Genomic DNA, 27,105 nt, shown 5'->3' on the forward strand with positions numbered 1-27,105 from the left:
GAACTAGCAGTTCAGTAGCATCCAACCATCAAGCATCACATGGACAACCAGGAGGTCTGAGAGGGAGCTGGACAATGCAAAGAAGTCCTTGTGCCTGCCACCAAGTTCCACCAACTCCCCCAAATGCCTGCTAATTGCCATCTACACTCCTATACTGGGGTCAGCAGCAATCACTCAGGAAGACTTCTCAGCATCAAGCATCTCCACCCATCCAGCTTAGCAGCTGAGGGCTTGGACCTGCTCTCCTACCAGTTTCCCCATCACCCACTGTTGCAGCCCCTCAGCACCACATGGCCAAGCCCAGCATCCTGGCTTCCCCTCCTCTGCTTCCCTTTCCTGCTTCCAAACCCTTCTACCTCTTTGTACTCCCACCTCCCTGGAGAGCTTCAAACCACTCTTCCCAAACAGGCAGTTCATACAGATACTGCAAATCTCCAATCCCATAGGAGCACATCCAGACTTCTAAGATAATCAAAGCACTGTGCGCACTCCCTGGCCTCATCCCCCATCCTTCCTGAGTTCTTGTTTTGGAGGCACAAACTTTGTAAGGGCTGGTACCCTTAGTACTGCAGTGCTGACTTGGGCTGTCAGAGGGAGATTCACACTGTTCAGTAGTTTCTGGACAGAGGGTTCTGGGGAATACCCACCTATAGAGACTTCAAAGCTGACAGGCTTGGAGCTGAGAGAGGAGTCCATCATAGTGGCTTCAAAGAAGGCAGCGAAGAGGAGGAATTCCTCTTTCCTCCCCAGTGCGTTCTGAGCAAGGAGACAGAAATCAGCCCAAGAGCCTCCTATGCCAAAACACTGCCTCAGCAGAAATCTGGAGAGCACCAGGGCATGGCTGGTGCCTGCCAGCCCTCCCAAAGAACATCAGTGGGATGCTGCTGAGGTCACCACCGCTGGGCTGCCAGACATAGGACAAGTTTTCCTGGAAATTCTAGGGGGTTGGTGCAGAGCCACCAGGCTTTGGATGGTGCTTGTGTAAAGCCACTGCGCAGGTTTGTAGGTTAAGGGATGGTTACTGTACTAACACAGCTGCATCTTGCCTGCCTTTTCCAGGACAAGTAGAGACCCAGAGGCATATAACAGCTCCCTGGCTCCAGGGGATAAAAAGGAAATGCTCAAAGGCAGCTGTGCCCTGGGAATAACACCCATGTGAGAGTCCATCCTGCACCAGGAAGGCAGCACACATGGGGATGCTCCCGCTTTACTGTGGGAGGCTGAGGGTGTGGCCTTGGCTCTTGCAGAGGCTCAGAGAGCCCTGGATGGCCCAGCAATGGGCAGGCTGGGTTTGCTCTGGCACTGTTACACCAGCAAGTGATCCCACTGCCTCTTCCTCATGAGGCCCATGCATGCTGCAGGATGGCATGGGTCAGCCATGCCAGCGTGGCAGAACTCACCTCAGGGAGCGGATGAAGCTCTTCCACCTCCACAATAACCTCCCCGGGCTGCTCGGCCCCCTGAGAACCCCCAGACTCCTCCTCTCCCTGCAGCTGGCTCAGCGCTTTGGCTTTCTCCTTGGATTTCTTACTTTTCTTCTTCAGTTTCAGTTTGCTTAGGGCACCTTTCGTCTTGTCCCCAAGCTTCCTCTCTGCCACACTGGGGCTGCTGAAGATCTCCACTGTGATGGCCATGAGGATGCGCCCGCGGTAGAAGATCCCCTCGCCCATGCCCTCATTGAGGTCCTTGTGGACGTCCCGCAGAGCTGAGTTCTGGGGGGAGCCATACAGGTTCACCCAGGCTGGGCCAAACATGGGGTTAAAGCCTGCAGCAATAGGAACAGGGTCTAATTACACCACAGCATGCTGCTGCAGAGAGACCTTCCCCCAAGAAGACATCCCAGGACACAGGAATGTGAGTGTCCTCCAGCCACTCCTGCTTCCCACTTCCAGGAGACCCCCATGGCCAAGCAGAGCGTGCATGGCATGAGGCTGTCCAGGATGCCCTGCTCTGGGGACAGCCATGCTAGGCCTCACCATTCCTGCCAGGGTCTGAGATTTGCTGCAGGTCAATGTAGTGGGTAGCAATGGCCACATCACCAACATTGGCATCATCCAGCACCTGGACTTTTATCTTCCTGGCCAGAGGTGGGAACATCTCAATGAAGCTGATCTGCTCGTTCCACTCAGGCTCAGTGGTATTGCTCTCCACCGACGTTTCCCCCTGGGAAGGAAAAGGTGTGAAAGCCACGCAGTCCCAGCCAGCTGCCAGAACCTCTCTGGGAATGGCATGTCCTCCTGCCCCACCTGCAGACGGTTCCAGGCAGGCTCTGGAGGTGGCAGTGTCCCTGCTTGTGCCCCATCCCAGCAACTGTTCTCTGTGCTTCATCAAGGGGGGCTGGCCCAAGACCCCAGCTGTGCCCTGCACAGCCAAGGGAAACTCTGGAAGCAAGTGGGCAGCACCACCAGTCCTCGAGGTGTGGCAGGGTCCCCTGAGAGCACCACCAGGCTGCCTAGGGACTGAATCTCATCTTGATGGATATGATAGGACCAGAAACCCTGGGCTTGAGTGCAAGACAAGGGTCATCAGCTCAGTAAACTTTCCCGAGGGTGGCGAGCTTGCCCCAGAGGACTTCTACTATACAAGATTTATTTGACCCTCTTCCTATGTTTAGGGATATGAAATCTCTGCCTGCACTGCCATTAGCTCAGCCAGTGGCTGTGCTCAGGGCTGGGGCCATCTCCCGTACAGCTCTCTGCAGAGACAGAAATCCCACGACAGCCTCCTCATCCAGACACCACACATCCACGTGGCTCAGGCCACTGCCCAAGACAGCAAGACTTGGGCTCTCCCAGCTTATCTCTGGTGGGATTGCTGTGTCCCAGGGAGGCTCCTGACAGCATCAGCCCAGCGCATGCTGCCAAGGGAGGATCCGCCTGGCCCCACACAGACCCCCCCCCAGCAGACTCACCTGCTGCCCACAGAATGAGACCTGCACATATGGGTCAATAAAGACTTTTTTCTCCCCTACGATCTTGGAGAAACCACCCATGATGCCTGCGCTCATGTTGGGCAGGCCCTCGGCACGATACAGCTTAATGCAGACCCTGGCCCAGGGTCTCTCTGCAGGGACTCTTTTAGGCAGCAGCAAGTTCCTGAAAGACAAATTCATGTTCTGGTTCTCTCCAGGAGCCCAGGAAACACAAGGCTGGGAAATGCCCTGACTGGCAGGAGGTTTGGATCCTGACCCACCACCGGTCTCTTTCCCTAGGTCTTTCCCCATCAGAAGAGGAGAAAAAGGGGGCAAAAAAGGTAGTGTGAAGAGAGACCTGACTGTTTTCCCCAGGGCCATGCAAGAGCACAAAGCACCTACCTTTCAATGTCCTCATCCCGGCTGCCGGAGGAGGTGGGAAGGGAGGCCACAACATCCCCACGTGCAGTGACGGAGATGTTGCACTTCACAAAGCCTTTCACACCTGCCCGGGTGTCTGTGGGGTCGCTGATAACAGCCCACTTCTGGAAAAACCTGTGATCTGAGAGGGAAGGGAAGGAGTTCCCTGTGGAGAGCCCAGGTTACCATTTCACATTCCAACTGTCTGCACAAAGATTGCCCTGACCCTGCCTCTGAAGGTGCAGGAGGTGTCACCAACAATCGGACAGCCAGCAGGAGAAACAAGTGCTGGTCTTCACGTGAACTAAGCACTTTAAAGCCAGGGTCCTCACCAGACCCAGCAGAGCATGAAGGAAACATCAGATTCAGACAAAGCCACAGTCAGGGAGCAGGTATGCAATGCAGTTGGTCATACCTGGCTGGCTGTACACTGTCACAACATCCATCTTGAATGTTCCTATACACATTTCCAGAAATGGTATGTTCTTTGAGTGAAAAACCTGCAGACAGCACAAATCCCCCTGAGCACCAAGAGATGTAGGCAGCCAGGCGGCATGTCCAGACATCGCTGAGGAAGACGGGACTGCTAGGAGATGCCTGTTCCCACGCACAGCTCAGATAGTGGTTGCGAGCTCCTTGTGCACACCAACCCATCTGAGTTAGCCTTGGGACAAACCTGCCCAAACATTCTCACAGAGCCCACCAGCCCACAGCCCTCAGTCAAATCCAGGCCAAGGCATATTCATGTGCAACCAATCCAGCTTCTTCTGCCAGCCCCAGATAAGCCAGAGCCCTAGAACAGACCAAGGGCAGACCTGCTCTCCCACAGAGATTCCTATGCCCATATCCTGCTGGGTCAGGGCAGACCTGTGCACCCACCAGGCTAGTGTCCCTCCAAAAACTTGAGCTTTGCTCAGGGCTTGCTGAACCCACACCAGCAGAAGAGGCATGCAGTCTTTCACAGGGAAAGAGCTGAAGACTGTGTGGTAAAGGGGGTGCTGGCTGGGTTTAGCTATCTTCAGAAAAGGCCCATGTCTTGGGGAAACCCCTGCACTTTGGAGAAGCTCCTGCGCTTTGGGCCAGGGAATTTCTGAAGACTGCTCTCTGCCTGCCTGGACTTTTCTACAACACTGCTGAGCTCCCCTCACACAGTCATTTGCCTCCACAACCTGCAGGAAATCACCCCCAAAATAGCAAGGCCACAAGGCAATGGGCGAGAAACTGCCCCAGAGACCCCACTTCAGCCACTGGATGCAGAGAAAACCTGACACAGAGGAGATGGGAAGGCAGCACTGCCCAGCACTAGCTCAGAGCAGGGCTGGTCTCTGCCCCACTGTGGACACAGGAAGACCCTTTGGTCTCTCTGCTGGGCACATAGAGGAGGGTGCAGAGAGCTGGGGATGAGCCTCTTTAACCAAGTAATAAGTGATAGGACAAGAGGGAATGGCCTCAAGTTGCACCAGGGAAGGTTTAGACTGGATATTAGGAAGGATTTCTTTGCAGAAGGGGCTGTTGGGCGTTGGAATGGGCTGCCCAGGGCAGGGGGGGAGTTCCCATCCCTGGAGGGGTTGAAGAGTCACATCGACATAGCGCTGAGGGATCTGGTGGAGTTGGGAACTGTTAATGTTGGGTTAATGGTTGGACTGGGTGACCTTCAAGGTCTTTTCCAACCTAGACAATTCTGTGATTCTGTGATTCTATGCCTCTGGCTGGAAATCCTGGCTGGTGATGGTACCCTCGCTTTTCTCATCACTCCCAGCATCCACACACAGAAACATCGCACTGTGCTAGTTACCGACGAAGGATAGAGGAGGACATACTTACCGAGATCTCTATGAGTCTGTGGAATAAAACATCCCTTGGCTCATGGAATTCAAACAAAAAATACTGCAAAAGAAGAGCAAGACAGCTGAGCCCCAGGCTCCCAACATGGCTACACAAGCACCTCTGCCTGAGAGAGCAGCACCCCGAGCATCCCCTGCAAGGGACAACAGTAGGGCAAAGACAGAGCCTCTGTCCGTATCACATACTTCATTGTAGAAAGGGCAGTTTGTGGACTTCTGCGTCACCGTGTGCCTCTTCTCCTCTCCAACCTTGACTACCACAAAGGGGTTAATGTTCACCCCCACCAGCTTCTGAGCTTCAATGATATTAACTCCAACCTGAGAAAATGTGGAAGAAGACCTTTGGATCAGCACTCTCCTCGTTTCCAGCTCCATCCTGAGCTTGTCTCAGCAATACCAGTACACAAATGTGCAGAGCCCTCTCGCCACAGGGGTGGACGCTCAGGGCAGGCAAGAGCATGGCTGCTGGAATCTGCTATGGCCAGGACAAACCAAAATGGTATTTGAGATATTTGTTTCTTTCAGACAAGCAAGGAAATGAAATGTTAAATCTCCAACACCTTTAGCAAAAATGGCCTCCCCAGCAGCACTGTCCCCACTCAGTTCATAATCCCAAGGGGATGCAAACCCACCGCTCCCACATGGTGGGGTCTACAGAGCGTCTTGGAGAAGATGCTCTTTGTATCTTCTGCCAATATTTCTCTTTGCATCCTACTGGGATGGACACCATTGGAGAGACTGGAATGTGACTGTCTCATTTGCTGTGACTGTTTATGAGTCTGAGATGTGGAAGAAATGTTCTCACATTTTCTCTCAGTACAAGCAGCTAGGCAGTTGTTAAGGTAAAGAATAATAGCTTCAAGAAAATGATGGTAGGAAATTCCACCCCCACAAAAGCTTCCTGCTTGGTCAAGAGGACCCAGCCCTGAAAAGCAGGAGACCAAAATGTGAGTCCATGTTTACTTAGAACCAAGGAAGGATTTAAATCCATAGCCAGATGACCTGCCCTGAAATCTGCAGGGGAAAATGATGGGACTGAACTCCATTTCACAGTGGTTTCAAATAAACCTGATGTCAGAGCATCGGCCAGAGCCACAGCTTCATACCAGCCTCCTGGCACCTCCAAGAAAGCCCCCTGCAGCAGCCCTCCACCCCCAGCCATGTCCCACAGATGGTCCTGGGGACTCAGGCAGAGCCCTGGGGAAGCCCTGCCCGGGTGCTCTCCAAAGCTCTGCTCAGGCAGTGTTTTGCAGTGGCACATGTGGCTGCCACGCTGATCCCCTTCTCCTGTACATCCATAGCTAAATACACAGCCCACAGAGAAATTCTGCTCTGGGCTGGCTAATGTTGAAGACAGCACTTATGGATGCAATTCATTCAGGGAATCTTACACCTTGCTCAGGGAAGCCACACAAAGCAAGATGTCTTCGTGCTAGAGGCCTTGCTGGGGTATGTGGCAACTGGAGAAGTCTCGGCCTGCAGCAGGGCAGTGAGGGACCGGCTGCAAGGCCAGAGGTGGCTGCAAGGACATGCACCCAACTCCGCAGTACCTGGAAGCTCTGTGGGGTTGGGGTGGCAAAGAGGTCCCGTGCGGAGCAAAGTCTGGAGCGGCTGCAGAGAAAAACAACCCAGGTGAGCAGGCCTCTCCATCTCCATGGAGCTGAGCAAGCCCCCGCCAAGGGAAGCAATGGAAACCCTTGCCCTGGGAATGAGCAAATCCCCAACAGTCCCTGTTCGGGGCCATTGGATATTGAGGGCTGGCATTTTGCAGAAGCAGAATGCCAAGACATGCAGGATTCCGCCATGAGCTGGCACTTCCCACCCCAGGGCCCAAGAAGGGGCAAGAGAGAAGAGCATGCCATGGGTACCTCTTCACAGGGCTGAAGACAACACCTGAGACCTCCACCTCAGACACATCATAGAAATCTTCTTCCTCCTCTTCCTCATCAGTCTCCAGGCCTTTTGCCAGCTTCCTGCCCAGTGCAGCGGCCCTCCTGTCCAGTTCACTCGCTCTCGGTCCCTCAGCTGCCCTGCAAACCCACCCCCCATCACCCATCGCATCGCCAGCCCTGCCGAGCAGGTTGTGCACTCTCCCCCCACCCGGGAGGGTGTGCTGATACACTCAAGCAGGGCTACTTACTCCAGCTCCTCAAATCCAGGATTGCGGATGATTAACTCTGAACTGTAAAAAAAAGAGATGCTTTGCTGAAAAAACAAGTGTGTTACAGCTGTTCACTGATGCATTTAAGTAACAGTGCCACAGCCATGCTTCTGCTTGGCTCTTGGCAGGGACACAAGCGTCCTCCTAAGCGTTTTTCCACTGTCCACCCTGAGTGCCTACTGCTTTGTCTCTGGCACTCCAGAAGTGACACTCCCCAGGCTTTACTGCTGCCTGTCATCCTGTCCATCCAGACACCCACATCTCCCCCAGCTTTTGGCACCACCTATGTGCAGGGTGCCTGGGGTCTCTACAGGCCAAAGACATGATCTCTGCAACTTTGCAACCACGAAGTCTTGCTCCCATCAGAGAGCTCCCAGAGAGGCTGAAGAAATGCTCTTGGGTTTGAAAGGACTCCCAGGGTGCAATGGGTTGTTGCAGTCCCAAGCTCTTTGTGAAGACAAAGTATTTTCTTTCCAAGAGCCCTGCTCACTTATCGCTGTTGTAGACCGGAGATGCATCAGCCTGGCCAGAGGTGGAAAGCAAATGAGGCTGGATTGCACCCCAAAGGCTGCCACTGGCAAAGGCAGCTGTACAAGCTGCCTGGAAATTTGCTCCTCCCTGGATTTCAGTACCTGTCCTTCATCTGGTAGGCAAAGTCCTCTTCAACCCAGGTCCCAGCTGAGCCATCTGGAGGCTGGTAGCGCAAATCCAACTCAATGTAGATCTATAAACAGAAAATGAAGCTGCCCGAGAGCTTGGCAGCCACAAAACAACTAGAGAAATGTCACATAAAAGGGGAGCATGCAGGAAACAAAGAAGTGAGATGCTGGTGGAAAGAAGAGGAAGGAAAAGGGTCACAACCCCACAAAAAGTCTATTTATTCCACAGTCTCCTTGTCTGCTTCCATCAACAAGCTAGAGATAACCAAACTCCCTCCCCTTGAGCTTCCCAAACTCCATGATTCACTGAATAAAAGCTGATTCAAGTTTCCAAATCTAAAATATACCATGGAGAGGCCCCTGAGAGCTGTCCTGGGCACTTTTGACAAGGAAGGTGGGGAGAGCCCTGCAGCAGAGCAAACTAATGGACAGGGGTTTGGAGCAGTCTCTCTGTGGAAGGCACGAGACAGCTGGCAGAGCATCCCCAGGCATGGCAGCTTGGTTTAAAACACCACAGAAGACATAAACACACCCAGAGTCTGCCTCACAAAAGACATGGACATAGTGTTAGTGATGAAAAAGCATGTCCAGAGAAGTATGGGGCACAATGGCTATTGGCACAGCCAGCACAGGCCTGAAAACACTTGGTCTGCAGGTGACCAGCCTGATCTCAAAACCACACAGACACACAAGAATTTCCCAGCAGATGCTAAAATTGGAGAGACGAAGGGTGTCACTTCTCAGTAAGCTGAAGGGAATGTACAAGCTGGATTCACACCTCAGTCCTTGGAAAACATGTGTTTCTGGGAGGAGAAATACAGCCCAAGAAAACGGTAGTACGGTGGCTGGGAAAGGCAGCAGCAAAGGCTGGATGGATACAGAAGCCTGAGATAAAGCTGGGTGAATAGCCAAGGCTCTGATAAAAAACCCTTCAAACCACCAGGAGAAAAAAGGATGCAAATAACTCAAGTCTCGGAGAACAGGACTTGGAATAGCAGGAAGGGCTTTGTTCCCACTTTGCTAAAGGAGCAGCAGTCGAAACAGCGTCTCTCCCTTGGGGACATGTCTCTTCCCAGCTGAGCTGATGGATGGGTGTCCAGTCTTGCCTGTTCTACATCTGTCCCCTGCTGCACAATCAAAAACTAACCTGGCAAAACCGAATGCAGCTTGTTTTTGGTCAGAGCAGCTCATCAGCATGAGTGCTCCTGTTAGCACAAGGGAAGAGGCAGGCAGGGGAAAGGGCTGGGCTGCAGAGCAACTCTGACCTTACAGCGGTGTAAGGGCCCCTTGCTCAGTCCCCTCAAATCATCGCCAGCACCGAGCGCTGCCCAGGGATCGGGCTAGGCCCTGTCCCTTTGCTGGCACCAACATCTGTGCAGTGAGCTCCATCAGGCTAAAAATCATCCTGGAAACACTCAGTTTCCACCTGGACCTGCTCCCTGATCCAGCCAGCTCAGCAACATGGGAAGGCTCTACCTGTGCCACTGGGGCTCACAGCCTGGTGGCCGCAGAGCTGCATCCACATGCCACCATGAGCCAGGCTGCCTGTGGGAAGGGCAAACAGGGGTGCAGCACACGGCGGGGCTGCCCGCCTCCACCTCTCCTCCTCCCGCCCTGCCTGCAGCCCTGGCACCAAGCCCTGCAGTGAACCATGCCTGCACACCCAGCTGGCAGGAAATGGCTCATTTTTTGTGTTCATTTCCCACTGGCATGAAGGGCCCAGTGAGCCTTGGCACCAGGGCAGGAGGGGAGCGGGACCCACAGGGCAGAGTAGAGGGGCAGGCAGGTGTCAGAGCCACTCACACTGCCCCAGACCACAGTTAAGCCATCCAGTTAGCACTGGTGTTTAACCCAAAAGCTCACTGGGGGTCCTGAGACCCCCTGCCACCTTCAGCCTCACCCCATCAGCTCCCCTCTGCTTCACACCCCGCAGCAGCCCACACCCACACCCATGCACTGCGTGGTGCCAGGAGCAGATGAAACACCACTTCCTACATCTGTCGCCCAGACCTGGGGAGGTTTTACTAAGCCTCTCTCTGCTCATTCAGGACCTCAGCAGGTTTCCAAGGACCCAGCCCACCCCCACACACTTCTGGATGCTTCTAGAATTACTTGATGGGTGTAAAGTATCTGTACCCTTGCACAGAGAGAGCACAAACACAGCAACGCTCCCAGGCTCAGAGCAGCACCTTGGGCTCCCCCTCCGCCCCAAATCCACCTGGGAAGTGCCATGAAATGTTTCCCACAAAGCTTTCTTGATCACTGTTGGCCAGGCTCCCTGCAGAGGACTTACACCAGTGACTCTCTGGTTCCTGTCAACAAGGGCCTCCCGGAGGATCAGCCTCCCAGACATCCTCAGGTGTTGAAGGCTGAGGACAAGGGTACCAAGGAGCCTGGAACAAAACCAGAGGTTACAGCAATACTGTACATAGCATCAGTGCTTACACCCTGGGGGAAGAGAGTACCAGGATCTCCACTCTCCTGCTCACAGCCCCTCCAAGATGCAGTGAAGTGTTGCAGCACTTTCCACAGGGAGTCTGGCAGCCAAAATACCTGAGACCCACTGACCCTGCAGCAGGTCGTGCCTCCCTAACCCTAACCCTAACCCCAGTCATGCCCAGGCAGCTGCTTGCAACCAAGCTGCCATCCATGGTTAAAGGCTTGTGCAGATCCAGTCCCAAGCGTGAGGGAGATCTTCCCTTCAGCAGAGCTGGGATTCAAGGGAACCAGACTGCGTTTGGGCACCCAGCAGAGCTGGGTTACTCTTCCCAAACAAAACTGGCAAGCAGAGGCTCCACAAAAGGAAACACAGAAATAGGACATAAAGCCACAGCCGCAGGGATGTCTGCAGAAAGTTGGGCAAAATTTACCAACTCCAAAGGGGCTTCTCCCCAGGGAAGGGTTGTCTGGCTCCCTGCAAGTGGTAGTAACACACACGGGATCGCTTTCAGCTGCTCCTAACCCCACCTTGTGTTACTGCTATCTGAAACCTGTTTGTATGTTGGCCTCCATCTCCCCATGGCAGCTGCCAGCAGCCAAGCTAAGCCTTGCATGAAGCTGAGCTTCCTACTGCCTGCTGGAAACCACCATCGAAGCATTTCACTGCCTGCCCGGGACCAAGACAGGAGGAATCATTCCTCAGTCACTCCATTTCAGCTGTGAGCTGCTGACCTCCATATTCCCTCTCACCTCCCTCTTCTCTGAGATGCAGAGCCTGTCTAGTCTCCTACCTTCAAGGAGTCTCTCCGCTCATGCCCCTCCTCCCCAGCTTTTCCAGCTCTGTGCCGCTGCCACAGAAAGGCTGCACATGCAGAAGCCCAGAGACCAGAGGTCAATACAGCAGCACAACAAATTTTTCCCTTCTGTCCTTCCATACTCCACTTATTTTTGATCATCCCAGTGTGCTGACCACCTGCTTTTAAATGTCTGTCACCTGCCATCACTCTGCCCCCCAGCAGTGGAGGTGTGTGGATAAATGCCGTCAGTGCCAGCCCAGTCATTTCCCATTGGAATTCTTCGCCAGCACAATCAGGTCCTGGTGATTTGTTACTGTTTGTTTAATCTATTTGTCCTATAGCAGTTTCTATTGACATTTCAGTCAGAGACATTCCTCTGATCCAACTCCCATAAGGAAAACATCCAGTAAACAGTGACACAAGGTTCAGCCACATTTTCTGCTCTGGCCTTATCTTTAATTGTCTCACATGTGCTGTACTCATCTGTTTCCTCCACACCCTCTCCAGCAGGCTTGTGATGGCTTTGAAAAGGCTGTATTATTAGCTGCCTCTACAAAGTTGTTCCTGTTGATCTTCCTTCAGTTCATATATTTTGCTTATCAAAGCTGGCATCTTTCGCTGCATCCACACGTCCTGGAAGGATGTGCCTCTGTTCCCTTGCTTGCTCCACCACCACTACTCAACCTGTCAGCTCTACTCTTGGCTTTCCCTGAAGCGTTTTACAACTGCTCCACTGAGTTCACAGCAATGTGTCTGTGCCACCTAGAAGCATTTTAAATTCTAGCTGACCCTTTAAATTTAAATTGCTGGCTTTTTTAAAAGGTTAAGCCATACTACCACGGGCTCAGGGCTTTTTGCCACCGATAGGCATGTTGAATTTGGGTGCAGCATGGTCACCAGTCAACACATGGATCTACAGAGTAAGAGCAGGACCCCTCTCTGCTGCAAGTCCTGCCCCTGGAGCTCTATTTTTTCGGGCCCTATTTTACCTTTGTCCCACCAGGGAGTCTGGTCTGGATCTTTAGATAGTCTCTGTAACTGCTGGCACAATTCAATCATTCCCCCTTATTTAACTTGATACATACAACATTGCTGCCCCACCAGAAGAAACCAGCTCCATCCTTCTGTAACTTATATCCTGCTGTTTTCCTTCCATCAAATTTCCAATAAAAACATTTTCTACTCCCAGTAGGAAATTTTAAAGCCCAGTACGTCTCTTCCCCCACCTCTGCTGGTCACCCCAACAACCAAAGGACCTACCTGTTACTGAAAACCTTGCTGCAGTTGTAAACCTTAATGGACAGCACTTCTCCCACGACGAGCTTCCCATAGTGAGGCCAGTGGAAGAGCTACAAACAGCAGTGCGGGAAGAGATGACAGTTCATTCCCAGCCACACTTTCCCATGTTTGGTGGCCAGCTGGTCTCCCCTGCGGTGACTGAGCCAACGGGTGTGACAAAAAGCTGCCGTGGTGGGAAGTTACTTTCCTGCTGGCCAGGGCAGACCCTACAGCTGGGAGAGGAGGAAGGATGGGGAGGGGAGCGAGAGCCCCACCGGCAGCACAGGGCCGCAGGCCAGCTTCTAAGGGAGCCAGAGCATCATCCCCCCGGAAAGAGGAGGATGCCGAGGTCCCCGAGTTGGCAGGTTGTGGGGTGAGACGGGGCACGGGCCCGTGCAGACGTACCTGGGGAGAAGAGCTCGCCCAGGGCAGGAGCCATCAGGCCCAGGCACTTCGCAAAGCTGCGCCCTGGGGCTGTGATTCAACAGACACCCCAACTGGGTCCCTTGCGGCCAGCAAGAGGGAAAGGTCCCTCCGGCCCCCCAAACCTTCTCCTCTTTCCCCAGGCGGGCGGACCCGCCCGCAGGGGACGGGAGCTGAGCGATGGGAACCACCGGCCAGGCCGGACTCCGACAGGCTCGGGGCTGCCCGGAGGAACGCTGCCCGGCCCCTGCCCCCCGGGGCCCCCTTCCACCGAGGCGCTGCCACGTCCCATCCCTGTCCCATGGGCGACACCTGCAGAGGAGCCCCGGGGCCGGTTTGCCCTCACCTCCCCGAAGACGGCCTCCGGGCCGCAGCGGATCTTCCTCGTCTTCTGGGTGAAGCCTTGGGAAGAAGAGGGGAAGCGTGAGGCTGCGGGGGGAGGCAGACCCGCCCCTCCCGCTCGCCCGGCGCCCACCTCGGAAGCTGAGCTGCACCTGCCGCTCGCCGCGGCCCGGCAGCCGGCAGAGCCGCCGGACACCGACGCTGAGCGCCATGGAGCCGGTGGCGGGCAGCGCTGCCCCGCTCGGCCCCACTCCGCCCGCCGTGACTCAGCCCCGACTCGCCCGGCCGGTTCGGCCGCCCGCTCCCCGCCCCGGAGCCCCCGCCCGAGGACTCGGCGGAGCGGGGCGGCCGCTCCGCCTTCCGCCGCCCCGGACGCGGGGCCGCCTCTGGGCACAGGGATGGCCCCTGCGGGGCGACCGGCCCGAGCCCCCCGCGGCCACGGCCCCGCCGGGCAGAGAGAAGCCCCGGTCCCGGCAGCGGGCGGCCCCGGGCCTCGCACCGGCCGGACGCTGGGGCCGCGCAGGGGAGGGAGAGCGTCCCGGCAGCGGCCGCCACCGGGGCCTGGGGGGCGCTGGCCCGAGGACCGGCCACCCCAGCCCTGCGGCTTCTCCAGCACAAAATCACGGCTGCGGTGGTTAAAACCCTCCAAAGCAAACAGAGGGTGGGGAAGGGCGGCCGGGCGGGCCGGCTCACGGCCCCTCTGACCAGGAGGGGTGGGCTCCCGAGCAGCAGCCTGTGCTCGCCAGCCCGGCTCACCCCCCCACCGCTAACGCCAGGCGCCCGCGGAGCCGAGATCGTGCCGGGGGGGGCCAGAGCACTGCACCAGAACTGGAAAAGGAGGAATGCTGAAGCCCTTCTGGAGCACAGTTTCAGGCCAGATTAAAGCAATGGTCCCATCACGAGCTGGGCAGGGTTTGGAAAGCGTTCCTTCCTCCCGGTGGTCCGGCTCTCCCGGGCAGCGCCCAGCACCAAGCACCTGCACCCGCACATGGTGCAGAGGCGCCTTGGGGCAGGCCGGGGAGGCTAATCCAGATCTGCAAACACGGAGCACTGGGTGGGAACAGCACATTCTCCTGAGGAAGAAAGCCGGAGTTTAAACCTGAGCTCTAGTCTACCTCAAGCAACAACCGTGCTGCAGATCATTCCAGCTATACCCAGGGCAGCCCAAGGCAGGAGATAACCTCTCAGCCTCTCACCGAAGGTTTAGGTGTTGGAATGGGCTGCCCAGGGCAGGGGGGGAGTCCCCGGGATCCCTGGAGGGGTTGAAGAGTCGGGCTGAGCCAGCGCTGAGGGATCTGGGGGAGTTGGGAACGGTCAGGGTGAGGTTCATGGTTGGACTGGAGGAGCTTCAAGGGCTTTTCCAACCGAGATGATTCTGTGAATTTGCAAAAGTGCCCAGCAGCCATCTTCACTGCCTCTAAAACCAGGAGCCTTGGGGAGAACCGAGAGAGAAAAAGGGCAAAACTGTGCTGTCCCAGTTCAGCAGCTCCCAAGCTTGACATGCCCCTGGCTCTTCACCTGGGCCTACACCTGCACAGCTCTTGTTCTCAAGTAACAACCACAGCACTTGTGTCACTTCACATTTCAGCCACTTATCTAAGGATAACCAGCATCTCCTTCAAATTCTCCTCTGCTCCTGCAGGGAGAACTTCCTCAGGCCTGCCTCAACCACATCTTGGCTCTTTCTCCCCAAAATAGGGAAGGTCTCTCCTAACATCAATGAGTCCAGCACCTGGAGACACCTCAGCTAGCTGTAGAACAGTGACTCCACTCCCCATAGCCAGTACAGAGATGGAGGATTTACTCTCTTCCTTTTGAGTGGGAACTGTTTAAAAAGGAGAGGTGAAATGGACTTCCCACTATGCATTCTGCCATCTCAGAGCTCATCTTCTGCCCCTCAAGGCTGGAGCAAAGAAAAGTCCCAGCATGCGTCTTACATCTTCCCAAAGAAACCACTCACTGAAGCCAAGCACTACACACTGCAGTAAGTATTTCTTAGTCCCAACAAAGGATTGGTGAGCCTTCAGGACTACTGCTGTAAATATCCTTTAAAGAACACTTTATTAAAAAAAAAAACAACAATTCACACACATACACAAAAACCAGCCTTAGGTTTCTTGTACATGTAATACAGGGAAGGAGAACTCTGCCTACAGCTTGTAAGCAGCTGGAAACGTGAGTAAAGGATGCTCTCAACCACAGTGCAGTTTCTCAGAGAAAACTTCACAGTTTTCCTCCCTCTCTTTCACACTTGTAGCACATTTTAGTTTAGGCAGCCACTCAAGGAGAGGTTGTTTGGTTTCCTTCAAGAATCTAAGTGCAAGAAAATTGGGTGCTGCAGGCCAGATGATGGGAGTATTTCAGGAAAGACAGCCCAGCTTTCTCTAGGGGAAGCTGTCTGCTGCTGTGGAACCTGGGAAAACATGTCGTGGTCAAAGCTAAGTTTGAATAAAAACCTGCACAATTCCTCTTTGCTCAGCAGTAGTCCTAAACACACAGCCCTTCAAGAACAAACTACATCCTAGTTTGGTGGCAGATACCATCCAGAACAACTAGTCTAGTTGAGGATGTGGATTCAAACACAGGCTCTGCTTTCATACACATTTGTAACCTACGAGTGTCATAGCCTGAATCATCAGGGCAGTCTTCCAATGTATTCTCATCATGGTTTACCTGATAGAACAGACAGGTTCTTTCATAATTTCACAGTAAAGAAACGGCTCATCCTACCGCAGGACAGGGCTGCAGGATATACGTTCAGTCTTAGTGATTAACAGGTAACAAAACTACGATGATAGATAACTTGCTCTGCTTTTGCAGCTGATAACACTCAACCTAGGCTAACTCAGATGCTGAATCCCCACCAGGCTAGTACTATAGCAAAGACCTTCCATAAACCAAAACTTCCACACTGTTGGAAAACAAAAGGAAAACCCCAGACAGGAAATAAGAGTCCAGACAGGTTATGCATGTCAAAGCAGATTATTTATTTATGAAACTAAAAGTGATGACCACTTGTAGTGCAATTTATCTCTATTTTGAAATGAACTATCAGTCTCTCAAAGCAACTGTGCTTTGCTATCACGTGCCTGGTCTACAGTCCCCAGAGCACATAATACACACTTAACACTCCTGAGGACAAGGACGCACCTCGGAGTTCTACAGATAGTTATTTCTTCATTTTGTAACTTCTGTGACACAAAGAAATCACCTTTATTTCATTAATTCCAGTTGCTGGATTTAGAAAGTCACATTAATGTGACTCATCAATCCCACCCTCAATTAATTAATGATTAATCTTCATTAATCCCCCCATAAATAAGCAAGGTGCAGTGTTCTTACATTACAACAATGGCTCCAGGCAATAGGCCATCACAGAAGCAATAATAGAAAAATGTGATTAAAAAGAAGATTCCATAAGTATGGTCACTGAAATTTAAAAATAAACCTCTACGTACAAAAATACACTGGCACTTTATGAAGGCACAACAGGAACTACCTCAGGCATCCAATCAAGACTTTGGTACCAACCAGGACAGAAGAGTCCCTATTCCCAAGGCAGCTTGATAGAAGGGAAAAAAAAAAAAAAAAAAATATCAAGGAAGATATGATAAGTACTATTACAGTAAGCACGACTGCAATGCTTCCCCTGCTGAGCCCCGCACTGAAGCGGTGCCATGTGAGCAGCTCAGGGCACATGCCACTCCAACACTGAGCAGCAGATGGGCCGTGCCAAGCAATGATGCGTGGCATGATGTGTCGCTGTTTCAAGGTAGAAAACCAACAAGGTCTAGTTTTCTGTGACAAAAACTGCCAGCAGTTGTGGGTTTTTTCCATACTTACGTTTTTTAGGAACAGGAAAGATCAAAGATACAGAGCACAAGCAGGTAAGAGAACTAGTGTGAATGGTACAATCTCAAGGCACTGAGCACCCCACAGCGTGCAAGGGAGCGTGGGTGCAGACAGCTATCTGCACCCCAGTGATGCAGGTGGCCAGGGTCAGGCTGCAATCTACATCATCTTTATTTCTGGTGGTTTCACAGGTGGCCATCCCTGCCATTTATAGTATGACACCAGCTGCTTCGGCACTTCAGCCAGAACCATCTGGGAAAGTGCTTCCCGGGGAGCCTGCAAAGACAACAGGGAGAATAAATCAGAAATACTGCAGAGAAAGGATTTATCAGCCCAGGGACAAACTCTCTTCCAGAATACAGAGCACAGCCCCACACCTGCCACATCTTATGCTGTTTCAGGAGTTCCTTGCTGTGGTTTTGGGAGCGTTTCCAGTCAGTCTCAGTGAACACTGCGGATGAAGAGCACTGCTCCCACCACCTTTATATGGCCCTGGTCTGGAGGAGAAATTCCCCCAGCCACTAGCAATTTCTGGTTTGGGTTTTCATTTGACTCCACTCTTCAACCCAGTTCACTGTGGAATGTGAATGAATGCTCCTGCCCACAATGGAAGCAGGGAGGAGCTGGGGAATGACAGGACTGCTTTCAATGGCAGGGAAGACTTTCTCAGCTTAAATCACTGACAGGACTCAACATCAGAGACTGGCAATATGATTTCAGTTTCTTTCCTAAATGTCTGCATCCCAGGAGAGAAAACATCTCCTTTACTCCTTTAACTGCAACAGCCAAGAGACAGTATGCAAAATCAGTGATACAAGAGATCTTTAAGAAAAGCTGCAAGAGAGCTGCAACAAGGTACATGGTTTCAAACACAGGAGCAAACACCTCAACTCCCACTGGAAACAAGCATCTTGCATTGCACTGTGAGCATGCAGCTTGTTGCCTTGTCTAGACCCATGCTTATTTTTCAGATGTAATAAGTGCATATATACTGGCACCAGGACTCTTCTGAAGTTAAAGACAACTCACATTTTTGAACTGCCGGAAAGGCACAAACTGGACGATGTCTCGTGCAGCTGGCTCTCCTGTCAGGGACTTCAGGACACCACTGTCTCCATCAAGGAACTCCATCGCTTTGAAATCAGCTTCACCAACTCCAACAATAATGATGGACATTGGCAGCTTAGAGGCATTAACAATTGCTTGCCTAGTTTGGTCTAGATCAGTGATCTCTCCATCTGTGATGATCAGCAAGATAAAATATTGCTGAAAAACATTAGAAAGCACCCAGTTAGGGAGTTCAACACCAATGTTCACATAACTGAAGGCAAACAGAACAATTTCTTACTCTAAGAAAGAAATCCAATGGCACTGTGGATGAAACAAAACCAGAACATGAAAGAAACATGTTTATTCACATGTTTTCATATGCAACGCCTTTCATTGTGCACTTCAGATTTCTTCTGTATTAACAACAAGAGGTTTAAATTAAATTTATAAAGAACAATTACATCAATTGGCATAAGGTACTAGAGATGAGGAAAGTACTACTAAATCAACAAAGCTCCGTACAAAATTCACTGATGGATGCTGCTTTACTTACTGACATCTGAAAAAGACCAAAGTTTCATATTTAATATCCCTGAAGTGTCATTTTAAGTTACCAATAATTTTAAGTATTAGAAATCTCAAAACACAGCAATGACAAATGTCATGACACAAAGATGCTCTAGAGATAACGAGAGGGGAAGAATACAGGAGCTTTTCTACAAAGAAAAGAAATACTTCAAAGTGGTAAAGTGTTTAAAATTTCCTTCCTTTTCCTGACGCTAAGGTTTAGTACCTGGTTCTGAAATGAGCAGTCACTGTTTTATAGCAGCTATCTACATACTTAAAATGAAAATAAAAAATGAGACACACATAAAAGAAAAATTAATTTCCAATTCCAAAACGCAGTTAACACAAGTGTTAGTATGGCTGTACCCCATTACTGACAGATTCTTTATTAAAACAGTTTTTCATCTGTAAGAAAAAGTAGAGATATTTAACATATAAAGGAAATAAGATTCCCCCAAGTGTTGGGAAAGCTAAAAAAATACTCTCAGAAATGTAAGAAATGGATCTCCTAGACCGAGCACCTCACAGTGTGGGAAGTGTTTGACATACACACAAAGAGAAGTAGAACCAAAAATACTCAACACAGTTAAACCATAAAGCAAGTATCAGCGTGTATATCAAAATTCCTTCTGATTGGTCTGTCCAAATGGAATCAGTTAAGTCTATCAGGAAATACGAGTCCTTCGTCCTGAAGCAAAAGAAATTAAGTTTAAAGAAATGGGAGTTGAATTTTAACAGCAGCCACAGCCATGCAAGCAGAGAAATGAGACGTGCAACACAACCGTAGAGTAGTATGGATGCTCTGCAAGGCAATTAGCACACCAGTTTAACAGTGCTCAGGCTCCTTCATTAATTTGACCCTCTAGATATCTTGATTCTGCATCCCACTGTGGTGGGATGGATGGGGAAGCCTCTGATATTTTCTTGGAGGTGGTCTTTGTGTGTATTTTTGAGAGCAAAGTTGTTTGAAATAAAAGACACATGGCCCCTCTATACAGTATGCATTCCCTACAGGTGATGGAGCTTGGCAGGAGAGGTTAGAGTGAGGCAACTGCTGACAGAGTGCAACTGGTCTTAAAGCCAACACAGCACCCCTGTATACTTCAAGAGTAAGTACAATGCCAGCTAACTGCAAAACAGAGAAATAAGTATCACTTGAGCAATGGAAACTAATGTCTACCAAGTACAGGTTCATATTAACATGTACCAAGAGAGAACCAATGGCCTCTCTGTAGGCTGGGAAGAGAGGACCAAAGATGGCATCCTAAGGAAGGAAGACAACATCACTTTACCATTCCATCCCATCATTAACATGGAAAACAGAAACATCAACGCAACGCCAATCCACAGGAAAGGACGTGCACTCACTGAAGCAGTTCCTTGCTGTGCCGAGTGTGCTGCAAACCTCGCCACATGGTTTATAATAGGAGAGAAATTGGTTGGCCCGTAGAGTCGGATCTGAGGCAGGACCTGGCGGTAGGCATCCACTATGCCTTGGATCCCTGTAACACAAGGAAAGCAAGCTGCCACAAGAGCCTCACAACTTCTCCAAGTAATTATTTTATAAGCATTACTAAACAGTACAGCAAAAGGATAACAGCGCTCACACAGCTGTCAGCTATAGCGCAGATCAGCAGCAGGGTAACAGTAAATATACAAAGCACAGGGCTGAAACCTGTGGACATCTGCAGAGATAGGATTTGCAGATTTCTCCCTCATCTGACATCCTTCACATCACTCTCTGTGCGTCTAACATCACAAAGCTCATGGAAGTTGCGGGAAAAATAATCTGGTGACGACACGCTGATGAGTATGTTTATCTTGTCCTTTCTATACCTTGTCATCCGATTTGTCTTGTTTAATTGCTTATAGTCTAATTAGACAGTAAGGCCAGAAGCTCTCTGGAACAGTAACTTTTCATTTTCCTTGTATGAAAGTTAGACAATGATTCTTGATTCAGGATTTAAACATTTCTGTAACAGAAATAGAAATCCCTAAGGTTTTTCCTATGCAAGAAGTTTTTCTGAGGTTAAACTAAATTTTTTTAAAAGTGATTTTAAATGGTTCATATTCTTCTATGGATCCATCTAAATTGACCTGTTCCTGGCTTTTATCTACGTAGCTTCATTTGCCACTGCTGTCTGCAGAGTCTACCATGCAGGTTTTAGTGCAGTGCCTCTCAAAACTACTGCACAGGGATCCTAAAGACCAAAGACACAGATCCCAATGAAGCAGACAATGCTGAACTGACCAAGAAAATGCTTGCATTTTAACACTGAATCTCAGATTCCATTTTTCACTAGCCTTAGACCAGCAAGAAAAACCGAACTGAGTTAAAAATGCTTGGTCAAGAACAATTCTGTATCATTGCATGCTGCGAGAGGTCTTGGTCCTAAAAGGTTGAATTCCAGTTTAGAGAGCAGCCCTTAAAAAGAGCTGAAACAACCTCCACTAAAGAAGGTGGATATAAAGAAAACAAGCTTTTAAGACAACCCTGTAAAAGATAACATATACACATTGCTGGCAAAGTAACCATGGTCTCTACCAGCCTGAGCAGACTGTTGTGCTGGAAGCATGACTAGCACAGGGCATATTGCTGACCTGAATCCACTGCCACCTGTAACATCCACACAAACAATCAAATTAAATCTAGACCCCTTCACTGGAGCTTACGTACACTGCACAGGAGTCTGTATCAGCACACATCCACTCTTGTCAGCACCCAGGTCAGAGTGAATCTAGTTTGCTGCATGTCTTGGTGCTGCATCTGTTTTTTACCACTTATGAAAGAAATAAAACACTTCAAACATCTGTCCCTCTCAGTAAAACATTAATAAAGAGGTGTCCTCACCTTGACAATAAGGGTTGCTGGGGTTGAAGTTCAAAGCAAACTCATGAGATACCTAGGAAAGGGGACACTACAAACAGTTAGGGAATGCAGACATGGACAGAGCAACTGCCCAGCGCTGTGAAGGCCCTACCTGCCAGCTAGGAGGAACTTGAGCTCCAAACCCAAACGCAGGAAACAACTTGTCCCTGGAGAGAAAGGGCAACAAGAAATGAGAAAGAACAATTTTTATTAACTCACTATTCTGTTTTATTCCCAGAAAGCCACAGAGACCAAGGTTCAATTCCTGCCGTAAGGAATGGGTACACCATCTAGCTCCCCATGGCCAGTCATTGGTTACCCAAGGGTTTCAGGCTTGGGCTTGACAGTTTCAGAATTTCTTTCAGTACAGCACTCCACAAGACTCTCAGGAGATTTCAAAGTAGCAAGAGAAAAGCCAGCCCAACCACAGCCCGGCTAAGGGACAGAGGAGACAAACGTGTTTCTATTGAATCAAACAGGGCGTTCATGTTTGAAATGCACCGTCACAAAGGGTTAATGACCAGCTAAAGCATCATTACAGAGGCCATCAAAGGGCAGACCCGGAGGGACAAACCAAGCAAATATGGCAAATCACAAAGGGCTGCCACTGCCCTTCCTGGCAGTGACAGAAGCAGAAGGAAGCAGTAGCAGCTCCTGAAGGGATCTCCCAAAGAAAGGCAGCTCCTCAGTCATTCACACACTACAGCTCTGGAACAAGCTACCAGCCCCGATCACTGACACCCACTGCGACATATTTTGATGGCTACATCAGTTAAGATCATTACGTACGTGTCATAATCCTGGACTACACTTCCCACACTCCAGATGGCAATCAGGTACTCATTTATCCCATCTGGGCTGATGTAGTGAAGAGAATCTGGTGACTTGGGATCTCCGTTGGAGCCAGTGAAGTCTACACCCACCTAATCAGTCAAGATGATGACAGCAAGTCACTGATGCGTCACCACAGGCAAATTAGAACTAACCATACTTAGAAACAGAGGGTTAGACCAGGCACACACAGCTCCCTCCCTCACAGGCACACAGACAGTCCTACATATGAACGGGCAAAGAAGCCTACGTACCGTACCCTTCCCCATTGGAGCACATGCCTGTTTAAGAAGTAGTAATCCTTTCCACTGACAGACTGAACTCATTTCTCAAAAAAAGTTTAAGAAACCCTAGTTCCATTACAGTTGCTACTTGATCACAAAAAGTAAAAATATAGCATTGTTTGGGTTTTTGCAGTCTTTATGACTGCAAATTCACACTGCATTTGCAGTCATTCACGCCACAAATAAAACTACTAATCACTTCATTGCTCTTGTCCTGTCACCCTACCAAGATGCCAGTGGGGAAACAACTCACAGTAAAGTTAATCTGGCAGCCTCCCATGACATAGTCCAGAAACGAATATTCTGTCTCAATCTAGAGGAACAGACAGACAAGGTTACACTTACTCCTCCTAAGAACAATTTCATTATGAACAGAAAATATAAAAACCAAAACCCAGCAAAAATCTTCCTACCTTGCATGATTTTATCCTAATAATGCCAGAGTTTTTGTAGCTCTTTTTCTTTTGTTTTTTCTCAGGATGAATGCATTCAAATTCCACCTACAGAAAGCAAACATGCAAGAAGCAAGCTCCAAGATATCTGCATTTACAGCAGGACAAATTACTGAAACAGAACGGTGTCATACATCACACAGTTTCCAAGCTACCCAAACACCTGGCAGAATTCTGAAACTTAACTTTTAAAAGGCTTGCAACTACTTTGGCTGCTGCTTAGGTAAACTGTATGCTTTTGCTACAAGCACCAGGCAAAACACAAGGAAAGACTCAGAAAAGTCTGTCTCTTCAACATAACTGTATGCAACCATGGAACAGTGACACTGTATCAGAGGGAGGAAAAGTCAGTCACAAAACCCAAGAATTTCTCTTAACATCATCAGGTTCTTTTTCAGTTAAGGGAAGAAAATGCACTCAAACAGAAGACAAGGAGACAAAATCTCAGGGTGGGGGAGGCCAGAGAAGCCTAGGTTGCAGGTTACCAATAGCAGTGTTTCACTGTTTTGTTTCACTTGCATTAGTTCTGATTTCACACGGGCTAGGGAAAAACGCAAGAATCTTTCACCAGCTTTAGGATTACAACCATAGAAATCAAGCTGGCTGGCAACTGGAAGCAGTCATAGACTAAATCCTGTGTGCAGGTTCATCTGTCTGGATTCAGGCAAGACATCTCCCTGAGAACAGGAGTTCAGGTTTTCAACGCAGACAACAGAGAGAAACTGGCACCACCAGCAAATGATTCAACTTATTCTAAACTGGATGCCCAAGACAAGGGAAAGAGCGTGCCCCATGGAAGCACTGCTTCTCTCCATTAGCTAGAAAGGTGACCAGAGTGCTTGTGAGACCAGCTCAAGCACAAATGCTATCTGAGACAAACCCTACCTCTGGACCCATCTGTTGAAGCATGAACAAGCCCTTTTATCTCCACTTGACTCAGCAGAGGCAAAAGCAAGCTGAACTGCTGGAAAAAGTGGCTAGCAGCCAGCAGACAAAGGGCTCAAGGATGTCTTTAGGAATTGGAATGGTAACAGTACCCAAGGAAAACAGAGCAATAATTCCCACACCAGGTGTTTTCTTTCTATATGTTGGCTTAGTAATATAAAGATACAGACAGAAAAATTCAATTTTGGAGTCAATAACTAAAAATGTATCTCTGAGGTCAATATTAAAAAGGGTTTGTGGAAGACTGAATTATGGACTAAAAGGGACTGAGAAAGCTCACCGGAGAGCCGTCACCTGCTTTCTGCAGCTGAGTCAGGTTCGTTTCAAATGTGCCTATCAGGTCATGCGACCCGTCGCTGTCGTGATCTGCACACTCCACCTGCAAGGGAGGAGAGCAAGCCTTGGGCAGGCGTACAGCCCTGGGGAGAGCGGCACCTGCTCGCTGCGTGGTCTCCTGTTTCCAACGGCTCTGCAGCAGTGCCAGTGAACTCCCCGATCACATCTGAACTGCTGGTGTCATCCATATCACTAACTGAAACCTGAGAGTAAGAGAGACACCCGGAGTGAATCTCAGAAAACAGATGATGTTCAACTGCCCACCCGTTTAAGTATGTGCAGCAAAAGTTTTAATTAAAAGTTTTCCTCAGTTTGAACACAAGAGATTAAAAACCACAAAATAAAACAAAAACCCACACAAAACACCCCAACATTTCACAGCCCAGATGTATAAATGCGAGATCATTCAGGACAAGATACACAACGGGGGACAATTAAAAGTTTGTTATCTAAGCACTTTCTGAATATACTCTTTTCTTCTGCTCAGCAATAGCATTGATTCACAAAGAAACTCCAGTTTCCACAGAGCACTAAATCTGTCTTTTTCTGCATCTTATACCAATCAAATTATAACTCCTATAATTAATAACCAGTTATGTTTAAATTGCATGAAAGCTTTAGAACTAGATAATGCAAAAGAGCAATGCATTTAAAAATAAAAGTATGCTAATAACCAGGCTTAGAGCAAACACAGTAAGACACACATTGTTAACAGCTCCCCACAAAATCAACTACGAGGGACATTTATAGCATGCACAATACACACGACTGCAGAACACAAGTAATTCCAGAAGCAGTCAATCAAGAAACAGTTTGGGAACAGCTGCTTCCTGCCCACTGAGGTTCACACGCTACACAGATTACAATGCTCTCTCTGAGATCTGCCTCTAGCAATCAAGAAATGGGTGTTACTCCAGTATAAACCACAGTCACTGCTTTCTCCTCAAGACCAAGAGAGAAGATGAACCTGTGAGTAACACCTCAATAAGGATGTCAAATTCAATAGCAAGCTATTGGAATTTGAGATGGGGTTCTTCTAGGATGACCCTGATCCACCAGGGATCTTCCACTGGTATCAGTGGGACACCTGTACAGCAAGTGAGTGAACCATGGCCTCATCCAGCCACCTAAATGGGAAGCACCGTGTCATCCTTCAGACACTTCATAGGAAAACAGCATCACCTCAGAAACTCTGCCTGCCCTTCTCCGCCTTAGTCCTTCCCAAAACACCACCTTTCCTCTCCTTTCTTCTGCGTGTTCCACCATGAAGCAACTCCCACACTCCTGCCTGAACTTCACTCCGCCTCTCTCAACAATTTTGATGTTTAAACATCACCCAAAGGCAACTGGGTTATGCCAGGGAGGCCAAAGCAGCAGGCTCTCGTGCAGAAGCCAGGGTGCAGACTCCCAGTGCAGGGTCTCCTTCGCGTTAATACACCTGGAGAGCTCCAGAGAATTCAGCAGCTGCCGCCTTCACGCACCTCCTGTCACCTCCTGCTTGCTCCTGCTCCCACTCTCAGCCACATCAATAAAATTGTAATTAGGAGCAGTTTTATTATTAGTTTGCAGCATGACACCGCTTAAATCAAACCTCTTCTCACAAGCATTTTCTAAAACTGGCCAAGATTCCCTGAACACAGCCCAGAGCACAGTGCTACTGCAAACAAAATCCTGCTAGCAATACCGCAGAACACTGTATATAGTTATTTACTGATGAATTATTTCTTCACAGATGAACTATCCAGTACTCATTATAAGCCTTGGAATACAGTCAGTGGGTGAAAGGCCTCTTTCATCTAGAGAAGGAACTTTCAAAAGTCACAGAAAATGCATTTGCCTCTATGTATATGCCATCAAACATGTGGACTGGCAGCTTTAGTCCCAAAACCAACACCCACAAATTTCACATTTGTCATTTTCTTTTAAATAACTATGGGGGAGAGGTGCTACTTTCATTTGCCCCTATTTTTAATGAAACTGTCGGGAAGGTTAGGCTGTGTTGCAAATCTGAGCTGTACTTAACACAGAACAAGGAGAACACCATTCTGCATCACAACAGATGCAGAATGAAAGCATTAGAAAACACGAAGAAAGTATTACCAAAATATTAGGTAGCATCATTAATTTGATCAAAAGATTTATGTTCACACACATATTCAGTACATAATCTTCACACATAGCTGGCAAAGTAGATATTTAGGGGACACATCAAAATGGCTGCCTCCACTGTGCTGAAGAACAAGGAGTTCTCCCTTCAATGACTAAGGTTATTTCACACAAAATTGTTCCTATGTAAATTTTTGGAAGCCTCAAACAAGAGGTTCAGAGCAGCAAATACCAGATGAAAAATGAAACCCCAGTACAATATTATATTATTTAGTGCTGATAGTGAAACTCCTGCTTGTCAGCCTGGATTCTCTTTTCTGACTTCCCTAACCTGTTAAGTACAAGAATAGTATAATCCTTTTTCACAGCTGCATTGTGAAACTTTAAATAGATTATTTGCACGTTCATCAAGAATTTTGTCTGAAAAATTAACAGCAAAAAATCTATCCTTTTTAAGAAGCAGGTCATTTCAAAGTGAATTCCAAAGCACAGAAAGCTTCTGGAAAACGAACATACAAAACCCCCCAAAACCAATTAAA

At 49.5% G+C, this 27,105-nt stretch overlaps 2 protein-coding genes across 5 annotated transcripts in view; both read right to left on the reverse strand.

Annotated features, from left to right (window-relative positions):
• LOC141966848 (fer-1-like protein 4) overlaps positions 1 to 13,486 on the reverse strand; it is a 39,530-nt gene extending 26,044 nt beyond the window's left edge. The window contains exons 1-16 of the mRNA XM_074920027.1: positions 13,408 to 13,486; positions 13,279 to 13,334; positions 12,492 to 12,580; positions 10,289 to 10,388; positions 7,969 to 8,060; positions 7,316 to 7,357; positions 7,044 to 7,205; positions 6,726 to 6,786; positions 5,362 to 5,493; positions 5,156 to 5,218; positions 3,747 to 3,831; positions 3,314 to 3,473; positions 2,912 to 3,095; positions 1,977 to 2,163; positions 1,401 to 1,765; positions 648 to 756 (exon numbers count right to left, since the gene is read on the reverse strand). Of these exons, the coding sequence (XP_074776128.1) occupies positions 648 to 756; positions 1,401 to 1,765; positions 1,977 to 2,163; positions 2,912 to 3,095; positions 3,314 to 3,473; positions 3,747 to 3,831; positions 5,156 to 5,218; positions 5,362 to 5,493; positions 6,726 to 6,786; positions 7,044 to 7,205; positions 7,316 to 7,357; positions 7,969 to 8,060; positions 10,289 to 10,388; positions 12,492 to 12,580; positions 13,279 to 13,334; positions 13,408 to 13,486 (1,966 nt within the window). The remainder of the gene's footprint in view (positions 1 to 647; positions 757 to 1,400; positions 1,766 to 1,976; positions 2,164 to 2,911; positions 3,096 to 3,313; positions 3,474 to 3,746; positions 3,832 to 5,155; positions 5,219 to 5,361; positions 5,494 to 6,725; positions 6,787 to 7,043; positions 7,206 to 7,315; positions 7,358 to 7,968; positions 8,061 to 10,288; positions 10,389 to 12,491; positions 12,581 to 13,278; positions 13,335 to 13,407) is intronic.
• Positions 13,487 to 16,246: 2,760 nt separating this feature from the next.
• CPNE1 (copine 1) overlaps positions 16,247 to 27,105 on the reverse strand; it is a 43,578-nt gene continuing 32,719 nt past the window's right edge. For all 4 annotated transcript variants that reach the window (XM_074920424.1, XM_074920425.1, XM_074920423.1 and 1 more), the window contains 9 exons: positions 24,405 to 24,503; positions 23,141 to 23,227; positions 22,981 to 23,040; positions 22,402 to 22,535; positions 21,725 to 21,779; positions 21,595 to 21,646; positions 20,112 to 20,245; positions 18,156 to 18,392; positions 16,247 to 17,402 (listed from right to left, as the gene is read on the reverse strand). In XM_074920424.1, the coding sequence (XP_074776525.1) occupies positions 17,286 to 17,402; positions 18,156 to 18,392; positions 20,112 to 20,245; positions 21,595 to 21,646; positions 21,725 to 21,779; positions 22,402 to 22,535; positions 22,981 to 23,040; positions 23,141 to 23,227; positions 24,405 to 24,503 (975 nt within the window). In that variant the 3' untranslated portion in view covers positions 16,247 to 17,285. The remainder of the gene's footprint in view (positions 17,403 to 18,155; positions 18,393 to 20,111; positions 20,246 to 21,594; positions 21,647 to 21,724; positions 21,780 to 22,401; positions 22,536 to 22,980; positions 23,041 to 23,140; positions 23,228 to 24,404; positions 24,504 to 27,105) is intronic.

The sequence above is a fragment of the Athene noctua genome, chromosome 16, assembly GCF_965140245.1.
Source record: "Athene noctua chromosome 16, bAthNoc1.hap1.1, whole genome shotgun sequence".
NCBI lineage: Eukaryota > Metazoa > Chordata > Aves > Strigiformes > Strigidae > Athene > Athene noctua.